The following is a 15,989-nucleotide window of genomic DNA, read 5'->3' as shown; positions in this document are numbered from 1 at the left end:
CATGGAGCCAAACCAGAACTTCTGCCTACTTTTCCTAGGGGCAATTCCAGTCTTCTCCTTTACAAATATTTTAAGACATGAAACACTGAATAACTTACACTTTCTTTGCCCTTTAATAGAATATGGAAGGAGCATGGATGGGGCCACGGGAAGAGCTCTGGGTTAGGAGTCAAGAGCCCTGAGTTCAAGTCCAGCTGCTGCCACTTGAGTTGGCCTTCAGCAAATCCCTTGAAAGACTTTCTGAGCTTCATTTTCCTTCTCACTAAAAGGAGGCTATTGAGCTAAATTATCTCCAGGGCAAGTCCTACATATGAAATTGGTAATAGAATCATCAAACTAACCAGATGGTTCTCCAGAATCTTTCTCCAGGTCAGCCCTGTCCATGGTCCTGCCTGTTGGCTTGTGATTCCCTTGTCAGTTTACAGTGTCAGATGCCATACATGAATATTATAAATGTGGACAGTCTTTAGATCAGCATGTACAAATGCAGATTTAAGATATGTTTAACCCTCAAGGCATTGGAAAAAGGTCTCATTTAGCAAAATATATTTTCTTTCCTCCATGATCTCTGTCAAACATTCTCTAAACAGGAGTTGGATCTATCTGAAATCTCCCATTCTAATGAAATTAGTTTGTGGCTTTTTTAGGTTTTGTTTTGTTTTACCCAAGGAGCAGGAGGTGCAGATAAGAGACAAAATAAAATTGCACCAGCTTATTGGTTTACTTTAATTGGAGTGTTTTTGCTTAAAGGGATTATCTGTCATTACTAATGCAAATGGAAATCCTGTTTACAAACCCCTAAAATGCAGTGCAGTGCTGGAAAGTGGTCAGCATCAAAAGCAATTACTATGACAAAAAATACATCAGTCTGGAAAAACAGAGGACAAAGCTTCCTACAGTTTATGTGAGACCACATGGTTCTTAATTTCTTTTGCCCTGGTCAAACCAATGTCTACACAGTTTATGTTTTTAATTGTAATGTTAAAAATCTGCTTCCTTAGACATATCTCGAGGGCAAAAGTCTTTAGCACTGATGTGAGTACATATTTCCTGTCCCTTCTGCGGGTATCAGAGAGGAGAGCTGATTCCAGAATTAAGATTAGAGCCCTGGTTTACAGAGATGGGAGAGGCAATGTAACATGATGGAAAGAAGATAAATGGGCCTTGGAGCCAGATTGTCGAGGATTTGAATCCCGGCCCTGTTAACTCATGCTGATTACTCCATCTTCTTTGGCCTTTGTTTCTGCATCTGTAAGAACCAGAATGGTAACACCTCAACAAATGTACTTCTTTCTCCTCATCCACTCAAATCCCAAGCCATTCCATGTCAGTTATTAGAATTTCAGAAATCCAGACTAAGTAGTATTTTCCCTTCAAAGACCCTGCAAATAATTGGGGCATTTTTGAATATTTTAAAAGGATATATATTCTTTAATTATACAAATGAAATTTATGATGAGCCCAGTATTTTAAATGTTCATCCTGTCAAGAGTCACATCAAACTGCAATTTACGCTGTATTTTCAAAGTTGCTGTTACCATTTCGGGGTGTCACGGAATGGAAACCAAATATGGCAGCTTTTTTAAGTAAAGCCACAAGAACTTATGTTATGCATTAATGGAAAAGAGGGGGGAAAGCATTGAATAAACAAGCATTTCTGATGGTTGAATTGGTAGGCTTAGGGATAGCATTTTCTTCTTTCTGCAGTGAAATCAAAATTGCCCATCAGTTTAAACCATGTAAATTGCTGCACGCCGGCTCAGCTGGGCTCTCCAAAATGGAACAGCTTATTTTGATAACCAAATAAATTTCCAGCAGTTGCTAAGGAAACTAAAGGATTCTTTGTGCAAGTTACTGCATTGAAAAGAACCAGAAAGGTGGAGGGAGGGGGAGAAGGTTAGTTGATTAGGAATTCAAAACCTGTGTAGATGGATCTCGGGTCAGGAAAGTGAGGACTATGACTGGGAAGTGCATGGAATTTCAGTTCTTCCAAGTCTTCCTGGTTTGGCTGAGCCATCCAATCATTTCCAGTAGTTTGTTGACTTTTATAGGCGGGATTGCATATTTGTACGGCCATTGCTAGAGGAAGGCTGAATCTGTTTATCTTTACAAAGAACAGGACTGTTACCAGTAAAACTTGCGTTATGAAACCTGATCATGCTCCTGGGGGTTCTTCATTCTTAGTTAAGCTCTTGGTATTGTTTGTTATGTCTCTGGGGGCCCCCACTAATTGTGTAGTATCCTTTTTAAAAATGACTTGAGACACCAACTCTTGCCCTTTAACTCTGGGTCCTGTTTATGGGTTCCTACTTCATAAAAATTGTCAACTTTTTGTGCCCCATGGCACTCAGTGGGCCTTGGATCTACCTGGCCTCGCCTTGATGGTTAGTTAGCCTGCTGGGACTGTGAGTTAAGTTGGACTCTTGGTCTTAAAGAGGGTCAGTGCACTCTACCACCACTGAGAGTATCTTTGAAGAGTTTTAATTAACCATTTATCAATTTGATGCTTTAAGAAGCCATAATAAATGAAGAGAAACCCCAAATGGCTTTATCTCTGAATGGTTTCTTAAGTATTCTGAGCCTCAGTACATAACATCTTATTAGTGTGAGAACTAACTGAACCAGTGTACATAAAGGGGCCCAGCATATGGTCAGAGCAGTAAATGACAGCTGCTACTACTTCTACCTTTATTACTATTACTACTACTGCTCTTATTGCTGTTGTTGTTGTCAACATTATGATTTTCCAGAACGTAGGTAGGGATAAAAAGAATTTTATACACAGGACTTTTCTCCCCCAACTCCCTCCTCCCTCTACCATCTCTCATTCCTCTACCACTGGTGGATCTTGCTGTGTAGTGGGAAAGTTTCTATCCTAGTGCTCACCGCTTGGTGCTCAGAATTAAGAACAAAGAGTCTTAGGTTGTAGGATCCGGAAAGAGGAAGGCAGGAAGGGGTGAGTGTGGCTTCACTCTGAACAACTGCTAGACCAGTCAGTCTCATGTCTCTTTCCCACCAGACAGAGGTGCTCCATGGGCTGTAGCTCTTTCCCCTCCGAAGTCCCCATCTCATCCCTCTGTACAGTCCAGTGTGGGGACCACTGGGGACCAGAGTAGAGGAATGATAAAGGTTAAATCCCTAGATGGGGATCCTCTTTTCCCTCAAAAATATCGCCTTTCGGCTGGGCTGTGGTCCCTTCAGGTGACTTGGCACAAAGGTCACTTTTGACCTGAAGCCCAAGTGGCCCTCACAGACTCAGCCAAGAGAGTCAAGGTCCTGGTGAGGGGTGTGCCCTAGAACAGAATTTACTATTTTTATTTGATTGTGTGTACATACAAACGATAATTATTTTCTACCATTTGGGCCCACGTTGGTGAAATACTAGAATGCTAGAAAAGAATATTCCCTTTTTACCACTCCCTGGGGTAAAAGCCAACTTATTTGTGCCTCTGTGGCGGCAGACCTCTGGAGAGAGTCTCTGGGCTGGCCTCTGACCTGTGAGGCTCAGAACTTAGCTGAGGGAATAGCTGTCTCTTAAAAACATGCTCACTAGAGGGGAAAATGAACCAGGCAGGGTGCTCCCAACAGCATGCCAAACTGTGAGGGAAGCATTCATTATTTGTTCTCAGACATAGGAATTATTTGAATGCAGACAATTCTGAAATCCCATCGGCTCTGACTCCCACCTACTCACAAAGGAAATGAGTCCTTGGAATTAGCAGTCTCGGGCTATTACTATGCAGTTTCTAGGAGGAAACTCATAGTTCTGCATCCTTGGCAGAATTAGAAGCTAAAGGGTATGCTCTTTTCTTCCTAGAATACAAAAGAATTGTGGTATCAGGAGCCCCAAATCAGATAAGAACGTGAAAGTAATTCTCTTCCATCCTAATGCTTTGTGAATTTGGCTTCTGTCTTGAACTTTGAACCACAGTGTGGTTGTTTGTGTGTGTCTACATTTTCAAGGTAAAAGTCTGGGGCACATTCCTTCCATAAAGGAATCAAATGCAAGCTCTTTCCTATGCTAATGACAGAATACTAGTGGCGCTTTTATTGAGAGCATGCATTTTAACTTTTTTTGTTGGCATATTTTTAATTAAAATAACATTTAATAGTTCGAAGCTAAAAACCTGATGTTTCTGCCTAGAGTCTATAAAGGAATGATAACATATGGAGAAGTTTAACATTTAAATTGAATTTTATTATTTAAAACAGTAAAATATTTTATGACTACAACAATGCCCTGCCAAGCTCCATTTCAGCATCAAATGTGCTTTGTAAGGAATCTTACAAAGCTAGGGGAAAAAGACATTTTAATTTCTTATTCCCCAAATGCTTTTTATAAAAAAGTTCCCACAAACGTGTTTTCTTTACAAATGGATTCTTGTTTTCTAAAGTGTCTCTTCGAACATCTCTAACAAAACACCAAATCTTGGAACTAGGATACCCAGGGGGTTTATTCCTTATGACAAATAAGGATGTAGTCTGCTGGCTTGAGTTTGGCTTGTCGATGTCCTAAGGGTTTAGGTCTTCTAACATCCCTGTCACCTCCTTCTGTCCCCTCCCAACTCCTCAGAAGGCTGATGTCTGGCAGGAAGTGGGGTTTATAGTTTTCACATGTGAGTGTGCTTAATTACTAAATAGAGGAAGTTTGATAAGCTGCCTTCTTTCCTGATACTTCGGGTGCCCCCAGAAAGCTGTCAGTCTCCTGACTGGTGACAGAAAGGGGCAAGGGACCAGATTTCTGACTCTGTTCCCCGCAACCTGCAGGGTCAGGGACCTGGGTTGAATTTCCAAGTATGTCATAGGCTTTGTGCCTGAACTTGAGAAATTCCCAAAACTTTACAACCCCCCCCATTTTAGCACAAAAACGATATTCAAAGACCTCCATCCCAGACTCAGAAGCATTTTTTTAGAAGTATTCCCTCCCTTCAGAAGTACCCCCTCTTTCATCTTCCCCAACCCTACTCCTGCTCCCAACATAAATCCCCATCTACATGTCTTAGCCTCAGAATTTGGTTTCCAATTATGCATAAACATGTAAACTTGTAAAATACCTCTTCCACTCAGATCATGCTTCCCACAGCTAGGGGAACCATTCTGAGTTGGAAATTTAATAACACCTTGTTCGCACTATCCTTCCTATTTTAGCGTACATGCTTTTACACACACACACACACACACACACACACACACACACACACACACACACAAGTTATTCTCCTGTGACCGCAAATGATCATTTTGGGGATCAGAATATATCTTAACAAGCTGTGGAATTATGCAGTATACAGATGGCCCTTGGGGAGGACCCATACTGCTTTGGAAGAATGCATATTTTTAGCAGAACAATTTGAGCATTACTGGGGGAAAAAAAAGTTCTGGATGTTCTTACTCCTCCTTGGGGAGTGGGGGTGGGGGCTGGCAGTGGAACATCGTAGAGAGAAGCACAGGAGACACAGGATCGTCCTGCAGTTCAGGGGCTCTGACCCCACGTGTCACTTGTGGCTAACTGTGCTGTCTTTGTCTTCCCTTCCCTGTGTCTTGGTAGGAAAGCCCAGTAGTTTCTTTCCAGAGGACAGTTTTATAGACTCTGGAGAAATCGACGTGGGGAGACGGGCTTCCCAGAAGATTCCTCCTGGCACTTTCTGGAGATCTCAGGTGTTCATAGACCATCCTGTGCATCTGAAATTCAATGTGTCTCTGGGAAAGGCAGCTCTGGTTGGCATTTATGGCAGAAAAGGCCTTCCTCCATCACATACACAGGTAATCAGAGCGCCACATCCCCTGCTGACCTCCGGGGGCTCCTGCCTCACACCTTAACCTGAAGTCAGGAAGCCTAATGCTTGTACCCGGAGCCTTGTGCCTGAGGGGCATTTCATGTATTTGATAGCCCATTCCTCTATTTGCCCTCTCTAAGACCCTACCTTTCTGATGAGTAGGGTTCTATCCCTGGAATTTTTTAAGAGGAAAGAATTTTAGGAAATACTCCAATAGCCTGTCTACTATCACCCAGTCACCTGTGTTAAATGATCCAAGAAATGTAACTTAAGGAGAAAAGCAGGCACTTTAGAGTCAGACTTGAGTTTGAATCCTCTCATTATCAGCTAAAAAGCCTCCGGCCTGGTACTCATCCACTCAGCAAGTTTCTAATCCCTCCAGTGGCAACACCGATATCCACTTTACAGGGCTGTTGTGAAGAATCTAGAAGAACATTTTATAAGGCAGCTAGTGTAGGATCTGGCTCAGAGTACATGCTACTTCCCTAGTCTCTTACATCCCTCTGTCCTTTGGCGGTTCATGGTTACTCTGACACACGCACACCAGAAACACCGGACAACTCATCCAGGATGACTGACCTGTTACGAGTTGTGATGGCTAAAGAACAGACTTGGTAAGGTGAGGTCCTCCCAGCTCTGGGGCTGGAGTAACATAAATCAGACATTTCCAGGCCACGTGCAGCCTGCGTAGCCCCAATCGTTATGGAAGATTTCTAGGTGAAAGCTACATAGATGTATTTGCTGATGGTAGAATCGCAGGAAAATAGAGCCTTGGCCTCTTATGCCTTTGTAGAACAGCAATCCTAATCGCCTTCTTTGGACTTCATTTATACATGAAACAGAATAGATACGTTGGGTTTTTTTAGAAGATAGGTAAGTGGATAGGTGGATAGATAGCTAGGAGACAGATAATTGCTCAGTTTGCTTGCTGGTAGACCAGTAGGACTTAACCACCTACCTGTTGTTAACACCGCATGACTGACTTAACCCTCGAGTCTCACACTAGCAGGCTCGGGTCAGCCAGCAGTGTATCTGACACAGCATGTAATTATTGATAGAATTTTGAGCTAGTCCAGTTTAGTTCCCCTAAGACTGCTCCCTGAAACTGGAACATTTACAAAGGATCATTGATAACAGGAAGATAGATAGAAATCAAATTTTCATTTGTACTTGACTGACATTTGAGGCACATCCAGTGCTCCAGTCCCAGTCCTTGAGCCCTGGGATCCCCACCATCCCTTGCACAGAGTTGGGGTGAAGTCATTAAATGGCCGGGTTTCTGATCACAACATGCGCACCGTTGGAAAAGCATATTCGTCTTGGTGCAGACTCAGCCAGATGAAGACTGCCCACATAGACACCAAATTAAAGAAAAATGAGACTAAAGAAAAATTCGCCAATTATGCTGCACTCAGCATAATCTGGAGACTATTACCATGTAAAACAGGGGTCTGGGGAGGAGTCAAAGTCGGTTGATTAACCTTCATGTGGCTTTAGCCTTTGTGCCTGCTCTCAGGTTGGGTTTCTCGTGTGTGCCCCAGGAGAAGTGTGAAGAAGGAATCTAGCGTTGTGGTGAAGCAGACACACTGCTAATTAGGCGCTCTTTGTACTTCAGTTTGACTTTGTAGAGCTGCTGGATGGAAGAAGGCTCCTGACCCAGGAGGCACGGAGCCTGGAGGGACCTCAGCGCCAATCTCGGGGAGTCGTCCCCCCATCTAGTCATGAGACCGGCTTCATCCAGTATTTGGATTCAGGAATCTGGCACCTGGCTTTTTACAATGACGGAAAGGAGTCTGAAGTGGTTTCTTTTCTCACCACTGCCGTTGGTAAGGAGCCTCCAGCCCCTGGGGCCTGTGGGATCTCATCTCCTTGGGTGGAAGGACGTGGGGGATTCTGAGGATTGGAGCCAACAAGGGAATATGTCTTGCCCACAGCTGTAGATGCCACCTGGAGTCCGGCATGAGTCCATCCTGACTGGCTTGCTGGACGGGGATGGGAGTGGGGATTAGGGACATGAGGGAAGGGAGGAATGACAGGAGGGGCCGGCAGGCCATTCTGGGCTGTTGCCCACTGCCTTTCTTGTGTTAACTGTGGACCAGCTGCTACACTGAAACCAAGGGGTAGAATTGCCAACAAGACAGGAACCCTGTCTGACCAGCCACAGGCAACATCTCTTCTTGTCATTTCTCTCTCTCACCTGCATTTGTCTTTATAGCTTCCTTGGCTCAACTCATTGATCTGTGATTTGGATTTCTGTTTTTGAGATGTGTGTGGCTTTTTGTTAGTTTGTTTTGCCTTTGGAGCTAACAATCCCTGGCAGTTGAGAAAAGAAGATGAAGGCTCGGAGAGAGAATGAGAATGGCATGAGCGAAGGCCGGATGAACAATGTGATCAGTCAAGCTGGGGTTCTGTTGAGAACAGAGACATCTTGGTCTCTGACAGAGAGCGATCTCTGATGTTTGGAATCGGGCTTAACACCTTCTCTGTCCCTCGTCATGAAAGAGGGCCACAGCTCTCCGTTCAAAGTGAGCCCCTGGGCCACCCCACAAGCCTGCTGGTGTCTGGTGAGCCTGGAATTTCTCTTCTTTACCCGCACATCCCATAGAATTCGTCTCCTCCTTAGATAGCCATAGGACATAGTGGTCTCAGTGGTTCAGGTCAGAGAACATTTATTCTCAGTTTATACTGGAAGCATTATGACATAGCCTGAAGACAAAATCCCCTGCAGGAAAATAAAACTTACAGAAAATAAAACTCCACCAGCCAGAATGCTTGGACACAGGGTTTCTGCTTAATGAAAAGCTTTATGTGGTATAGGGTTCACCTCAAAACCCTGTCTCAGTCCTTGGCTGGGAGTCTCTGTGACATGGAAAACAGGAATTGAATAAAAACCTCTGAATCTGGTCCTTGGTCCCTAAAACTCCCACAAAACCCTGGCTTCTCCTTCTAAACAGCCATCATCATGTTCAGGCCCTTCTCCTCTCATTTGCAATTTTGCCATTAGTGTCGAGGCAGAGACTACCTATCCCATTAAATGTGGGCATGGTTTGTACCCTTCTGCTGTCCCTGCAGGCTCCGTGGTCTCCCCTCCTGGCAAAGTGAGGGCAGTGGAGGCCGTCTGGCTACATCAGCTCCCAGGGAAGAGATGGCGCTTTGTGCATCTGTGATTTGGAAGTGTCTGCCCTAGCTGCTGGTCTCTGAGGGCCTAGAGGCTGAGAACTTCAACATAATTTTCTCTGCCCCCCGCCCCCCGACACCCAGCCCAGGCCCCGACGGGTGACTCAGCGGATAAGGCTGTGAGCCAGAGCATGGCACTCCGTCTGCTCAGCCCCCTGCTGCAGCGGGCTGGTGAGCTGGAGGCTATGCACACAGCCCCATCCCATCACTGGAGAGCCAGTTGGGGTCCTTACCATCAGTGAGGCTGTCACTCTGTGGGGTTTGCCAGGCTCCAGACCCTGTTCCTTTTCTCCTTCTGGGCATGGTGGCTTCGTTTTAGCAACAAGGATTATCGAGTCATTAGCAGTACCTGAGGTAGAGCTTCACAGTCCCACAGCCTGACTTCACTTAGGCACAGCTCACAGTCATGCTTGATCAGAACCTAGTTCTCTTACAATCAGAATTCTTTATTTTTAATAACTGAGCATAAATGTGAAAGGATATTAATATAAATCCCCAAAGAAAGCTACTTTTAATTAGGATGTGCCTCTCAGAGAAGTAAAATGTAGGTAGAGTTAAGGTACCTTTGCCAACTCTTGGCTTGTCAGAGCTTGCTAACCTGTTTTGCCATAATTAAGGCGATGGTCTTGCTTTTCCCTCTGGTTCTCCTGTTCTTAGTTTGATGATGAAGTCTGCCTTCACCTCCCTTAACCCTGTAATATTTTTTAGAGCAGATAGGCTATCCTGTGCGTCTCAGAATTTTATGAACGGCTTGGTGTTTTGTTAAAATATAGATCCTGCTTCCGTAGGTGGATTCTTAGGTTCTACACTTCTAACCAGTGCTGCTCATCTGGGGACCACATCTTGAGTAGCAGGGGTTTATGGTATCTTAGGAATGGTCTCAAACACTGTTGTGCAAAGCGTGACCCAGGAAGCCGGCTTAAAATTCAGATTCCTGGACCCTTTCCCCAGGAATTATGACCCGCTAAGCCTTAGGTAGAGCCCAGATAATCCTGATTCCAGTGGTCTGTCAGCTGAGCTGTGAGAACAAATGCCTCATGAGCACTGCTTTCTCTTCCTTCCTCCCCTAAGCGCCCCACGTTAGCTCTGTGACCACAGTCAGGTCACCTCTCTGAGCCTCCTTTTTCTTATATGGAAAATGAGATAATAGTACTCTGCAATCCCCGCTGTGAAGATTAGAGCAGATCCAAAATGCCTCACACGGGCTTTAGCCCTGTAAGCACCCGGTCAATGGAAGTTGCTACTATTCTCTTCCACCTTCCTTCTCCTTCCACCTTTCTCTTGCTGCCTTTTGGACTTATCTGTCTTCCTTCAAGCTACAGTGATTGTTTAATGAATACTTTTTTTTTCTTTAATACAAAAACAGACGATCCTAATGTTGCTATTAATCCCTCTCTCCCCAAGGGTCCGTGGCACTGAGTCTCAGCTGTCTGTGATTGTTACCTGTGAGCTGTGAGTTGTAATTTGTCTTGGCAGGTTAATTAAAAGTTTGGGTCTTGTTTTAGTGAACTCATTATGGTCCCAATATACAACTGTGACTCTCAGGTTTGCTTAACACACAGAGTGGAATATGACCTCCCCTTTCGTTACATGTTGAAATGCAGATCTAGAATTTAAGAAGATCTGAGATGTCAGAATCCAGAGTTTTTATGTCTGTTTGTAATTAAGTAGCAGGAGAAATAATTGCATTTAATTTAACAAATGGCTCTATTGTGTACATTTGTGCTTTTCCCTCCATTTAATGCAATCCAGCTGATGATTTTAAATTAAATGAGTTTATCTTCTGCCTTGAAAAAAATCTAAAAGCACTTTAATAACTGTATACATAAATACGTACACACAGAAACCTGATGTTGACTGAGCTCCCTCTGAACTGGATACATTTACATTTACAGACACACACACGCACACCACTGAAACTGAGCAAGTTTTAGAATAAAACAGGGCAGCTGCTTTCAGAAAGAACAGTTTTTCCCTCCCATGTGGAGATCCAGAATTTGAAGGTAATGTTATTTCTGGTCCTGGCTCCCCTGGGTGTGGGTAGCCTTGCTGACCCCAAGTATTGAATGACGTAGGTGGGTATATACCAGTAGCTAAAATATAATTCAGTGGTGCAGTTTACAAAGGGCATTAAATATATTCTTTAAGCCTCTAGATAGTGAGGTGATTATTCTTATTTTTACAATCACCCCCTATTGCAGAGGAGGAAATTAAGGTTCAGGGATAGCAAGAGAAAAGCTGGGGCTTGGATTTATATCTGACTGACTCCAAAGCTTGGGCTCTCCCTTCTTTAGCAATCTGCCTTCTTCCCAGGATCAGGTTTCTGCTTGGAGTATGACACTTCTCCTTCCCACCTATTTTTTCATTCAACACATAGAGCGTGCCTACTGTGTGTTAGGGACCACGCTTGGCTCTTTGCTGCGTGTGATTTAATCCTCACAAGAACCTTAGACACTACGTATGTTGATCTCAACTTTACAGTTGAAGAAATTGAGGCTTGGAGAGTTTAACTGGCTTGCCCAAAGTCGCGTAGTTATTAGTGCGGGCGGGGCTAGGATGGCAACTTGCTCTCCGAATCCTATGCTCTCCCCACTCTGCCCCACAGTAGCTTACTATTTGCTATGACATTATTAAATATTTTATTTCCATTTGTAGTATATGGAATTTAATTTCCCTTTTATTAACTTGCTTCCAATATAACTAAGCATCTTACATTAGCCCAGGAAGTTTCCTTGCAAAATCATTAAAAAGACCATAGGAGGGAAAAAAAAAAAAAAAAAAAAACTCACAGCATCCAAAACTTTAAAAATAAAAATATCTTCATATGCATTGCTTGCAACCCCCAGACCTGACAAGTCCATGTTGCAATGTTTTGGGTGTCCAGAGAGCATCTTATCTTTTAGTTTTGGTTGATGCCGAAGCATAAAGGGACAGATCAAGCTGACGTTGTGGCCGTGGTGAGCCAAGCTGGAAAATAACAGAGATGCCCCACAGTGGATTTAGAGACACAGAGAAAAGAAATGAGAATCATTGTTAGAAAACATAGACCCAGCCGTTTTTAAGAGAAACATGCCCTGGTCTTCCTGGTCTAGGACATCAGTACGAATTAAAGAGAAGAATCCTTTTGTTCATGCCCAGGCAGGTGGCTGCTGTAAATGGACCCATGTCCAGGGACTAGAAGCAGATTTTGTCCCTCTCTCCCCCGTTCCCTTCTTCCTTCCTTTCTCCAGCAAATAGTGCATCCCTGCCTTTTCCCCAGTTGGAGATACAGAGATGGTAGGACATGGTTTCTGGCAAAAGTAGCTCGTGGTCTGATGAAGCATGGACACAGGAAGTGTCTCCAATCCAGGGGAAGGAGAAAAAAAGGTCACTTGTGGAGTCACTGGTCAAAGTGCCACAGGGGTTGGAGGAAGGCAAGGGCGTGTCCAGCTAGACGGGTCAGGGAGGGGCTCTGGATGAAGTAACATTTGGCAGGGGGGGAGGTGTGCAATTGATGAGTTCATTCCAGGTAGTAGGAACAGCATGAGCAAAAGGGAGGTATGCAAAAACTGAACGCTGGCTATAAATAGCCAGAAGTTCTGTTTGACCAGAACGCAGGATGCCCTGGGAGGGTGGATGGAGTTGTCAGGGACAAGCTTGCATGCCTCCCTAAGGCAGAGTTCAATTCTGCAGATATTAGGTGCCACTGCAGGTTTTGTTTTTTGGTTTTTTTTTTTTAAGATTTTATTTACTTATTTGACAGAGAGCGAGACAACGAGAGAGGGAACACAAGCAGAGGGAGGCGGAGAGGGAGAAGCAGGCCTCCCATCGAGCAGGGAGCCTGATGTGGGGCTCAACCCCAGGACCCTGGGATCATGACCTGAGCCAAAGGCAGATGCCCAACGACTGAGCCACCCAGGTGCCCCACCACTGCAGGTTTTTGAGCAAGGGAATAAAATGATTAGAGCCAGAGGGTTTATCTTATGGGGTCCAGAACAAGAGCTCATTAATTGATTGAGCTTTGTGATTTCATGAGAAAAAGAAGGGAGGGAAAAGGGGAGCCGCAAAGCACAGAAGGTCTGGGTCAAGGCCCCTGGTGGGGTTCTTATTTGCTGTGCCTACACCCCATTCCTCTTTCTCTCTAGATGTGAATAGAGGCTTTCACATGAGTTTCTATCTCTCTTCCATGGGTAGTCAAAACTGGGTCCTTGATAATCTTCCAGAGACCCCCCAGACAGTACCATTTCCCTACTTCCTTTGCTCTGATCACACAAGACTGCTGTTCATTATTAGCCTCTGAGTTCCTTTGCAAGCAGCTAGAGAGAAAAAGCCCCAGCATCCTAGAATTCTACCTTGTGTAAAAACCTGCACTAGTTCAAAGAAAAGACTAAGAAAAGTGATTGCAGAATGATTTCAGTTTTTAATAAGCTCTGCCCCCACCATTCCCCATATTCCCTTCCTCTGAATTATAAGATATAATACAGCGGTGAAGTATCGAGGTCTCTCAGTAATCAACTAACCTTCTTGTAAATGACATTGGCAGCACTTTGTGAAATTTTCGCTGGAAACCCATCTTTGGAAAAGTGCCCTGTGAATTCACCTCTCCCTGATAGCAGTGATTTATTCAGAGCAGTCTGGTATAAGTGGAATGAAACCGGAGGCCGAGGGAGCGCTCGAGCCAGCATGTTGGGGACAGACTGTGGCAGAAATCCATTTTCATGGCAGACAGCTCAGAGCATCAGAGGGCTACATCTGCAGACCGGGGACTAGCCCCACAGGCAGCTGACCCTGCTCACCGAAGACGGGAGGGAGGGCAGGGTTCCCCACCGCCCCCCTCCGTCCCCCCCGCCCCCCCCCCCGGATCTGCCTTGGACTGCTAAACCTTCTGAATTCTCTGGGACCTGAGACCTCAAGGGCAGGAAAGAAGAAAAGATAGCTCAAGGACACAGTAGGTACCAAGCAGTAAAGCTCGGTCTCTGTGAAAATGGTTAGAAATGTGTTCCGTGTGCACATAACAACATCCCTGCTAGGATGGCCTGTCAGTGGGGCTTTGGCGTTCTCATGCATGCTCCCAGGCTAGGGTGTCCATCTGGGGCCAGGACAGCACCCAGTGGTGGAATCGGGGACCTGGCTCTTTCCACTGCTCGAGCCCTGCCGTCCTCAGCTCTGGCTGCTCTTTTCATGCTTGCCCCCTTGTGGTCCCAGCCTGGCTGCTGCAGTGCCATGATTCATCTGCATATCAGGCCCAGGAAAGAAGAAAGAGAAAGGAAGCAGGGAAGCTCCATTTTCCCTAAAACCTCCAGCTTACGTTTCTTTGGCACAGCTGCATCACTTCGACACTCAGAGCTGTGAAGGAGGCTGAGGAAGGGAATATTTGTAGCTCACCACATCAACACGCTAATCAAAATTAGGGTTCTCTGAGAGAAAGGGGAGACCAAGGTCTTCAGTGTCTGTCATCATCTTCACTGATCTGTTTGGTTTAGCAAGTGCCAACTGAGAGCCCCTTACTATGTGCCAGCCCCTAGGCTGGGCATTTTAGCTGCAGCCAGGAGGCAGACACGGTACTTGACCTTGAGGTTCTCAGGAGCTAGTATGTGAGGCTGAGAATAAGGAGAGGCCACCCAGGTCGCTGATGAGGAGGGAAAAGTCTTTGTTCAGTCTCTTTACAGCACCAAGGAACCAAGGACTTTTTTTATCACTCTTGAAGCCCCTTGCATGATGCTTCAAAGGGGATGGACAGGATGAGCAAGTCCAGAGGGCTTATAGGCAGACCTAGACACTATGTTCATTTTCTCGTTCAACCAGTATTTACCAATTACCTTTTCCACACCATGACCTGAGCAGGCATCAGTGTCCATGGTATATAAAAAATAGTCATGCTTCCTGCCTTTATGTCATTTATAGACATGCTTGAGACAGTTTGTCATAGTCTTGAATTTAAACACAGTCATCGAATATATATGTAAATGTATAATGGTAAATGGTAAATACTCATTGTGGTATAGAGAAGAAGGTGCTCTGCAGAAACAAACAGGAGACTTAATTTAGATTGCTGGGGCAGGGGTAGGAATAGGAGTTGTTTAGATGAAGGTTAGGAGAAAGAATATACCAGCAGCGGCAAGAGCATGTGCAAAGGCCCTGGGGATAGGCAATAGCTGGAAGTGTTCAAAGAACTTTATGATGGTCCCATTGTGGGGTGTGGGGATGGATCAGAGGGCTAAATGATTTCAGGTGAGGCTGGCTCCTGGTACGGGGATTTAAGGTGGCATGTGAAGAGTTCTGTTGTTTAAATTAATCCTACGGGTAACAGGAAGCCACTGTGGGACTTCCAGCTAGCATGACTGAAAGTTTCTGAAGCTTTGGAGCTACGACTCCAGTGAGGAGGCTGGGACAGGAGTCTGGGCAGGGGCTCAGGCTGGCCTGTGGGTAAAAACAAGCACATTTGAGCTCTGTACTGACGCTTGGAGATTATCGGCAAACCCCAGGTATTAAGATGATGTTCACTGAAGGAAGAGATTAAAGCAGGGGAGAAAAGGGTTGAGGAACGGTCTGTTTCAAGAGCGAGTAAAGCCATGCCACTGGCAAAGGAGCCTGTGAGGGTCAGAGAGCTGCCAGGAGGGACCAGAAGACCGTGCCGGGGAGAAGTTCAGTAGAGTCCCGGTATTTCAGGACTCCCTTACCCCCCATGTCAGCATTTCAGCCATCTTCCTCAATCCATAGCCAGAGCTTCTGTTCACTCTTGGTTGATGTTTCTTTCTTTCTTTTTTTTTTTATTAATTTTCTTTTATTATGTTATGTTAGTCACCATATATTACATCATTAGTTTTTGATGTAGTGTTCCATGATTCATTGTTTGCGTATAACACCCAGTGCTCCATGCAGAACGTGCCCTCTTTAATACCCATCACCAGGCTAACCCATCCCCCCACCCCTCCCCTCTAGAACCCTCAGTTTGTTTTTCAGAGTCCATCGTCTCTAATGGTTTGTCTCCCCCTCCGACTTACTCCCCTTCATTCTTCCCCTCCTGCTATCTTCTTTTTTTTTTAAACGTATGTT

General features: G+C 44.9%; 1 protein-coding gene across 2 annotated transcripts in view; it reads left to right on the top strand.

The window, feature by feature from the left end:
- TENM4 (teneurin transmembrane protein 4) overlaps positions 1–15,989 on the top strand; it is a 714,583-nt gene that overhangs the window by 526,155 nt on the left and 172,439 nt on the right. For both annotated transcript variants that reach the window (XM_073879780.1, XM_073879779.1), the window contains 2 exons: positions 5,549–5,763; positions 7,393–7,603. In XM_073879780.1, coding sequence (XP_073735881.1) covers positions 5,549–5,763; positions 7,393–7,603 — 426 coding nt within the window. The remainder of the gene's footprint in view (positions 1–5,548; positions 5,764–7,392; positions 7,604–15,989) is intronic.

The sequence above is a fragment of the Callorhinus ursinus genome, unplaced genomic scaffold (assembly GCF_003265705.2).
Source record: "Callorhinus ursinus isolate GAN/ISIS: 27379988/994484 unplaced genomic scaffold, GSC_fseal_2.0 scaffold35, whole genome shotgun sequence".
NCBI lineage: Eukaryota > Metazoa > Chordata > Mammalia > Carnivora > Otariidae > Callorhinus > Callorhinus ursinus.
This window is presented reverse-complemented; position numbering and strand designations above follow the sequence as displayed.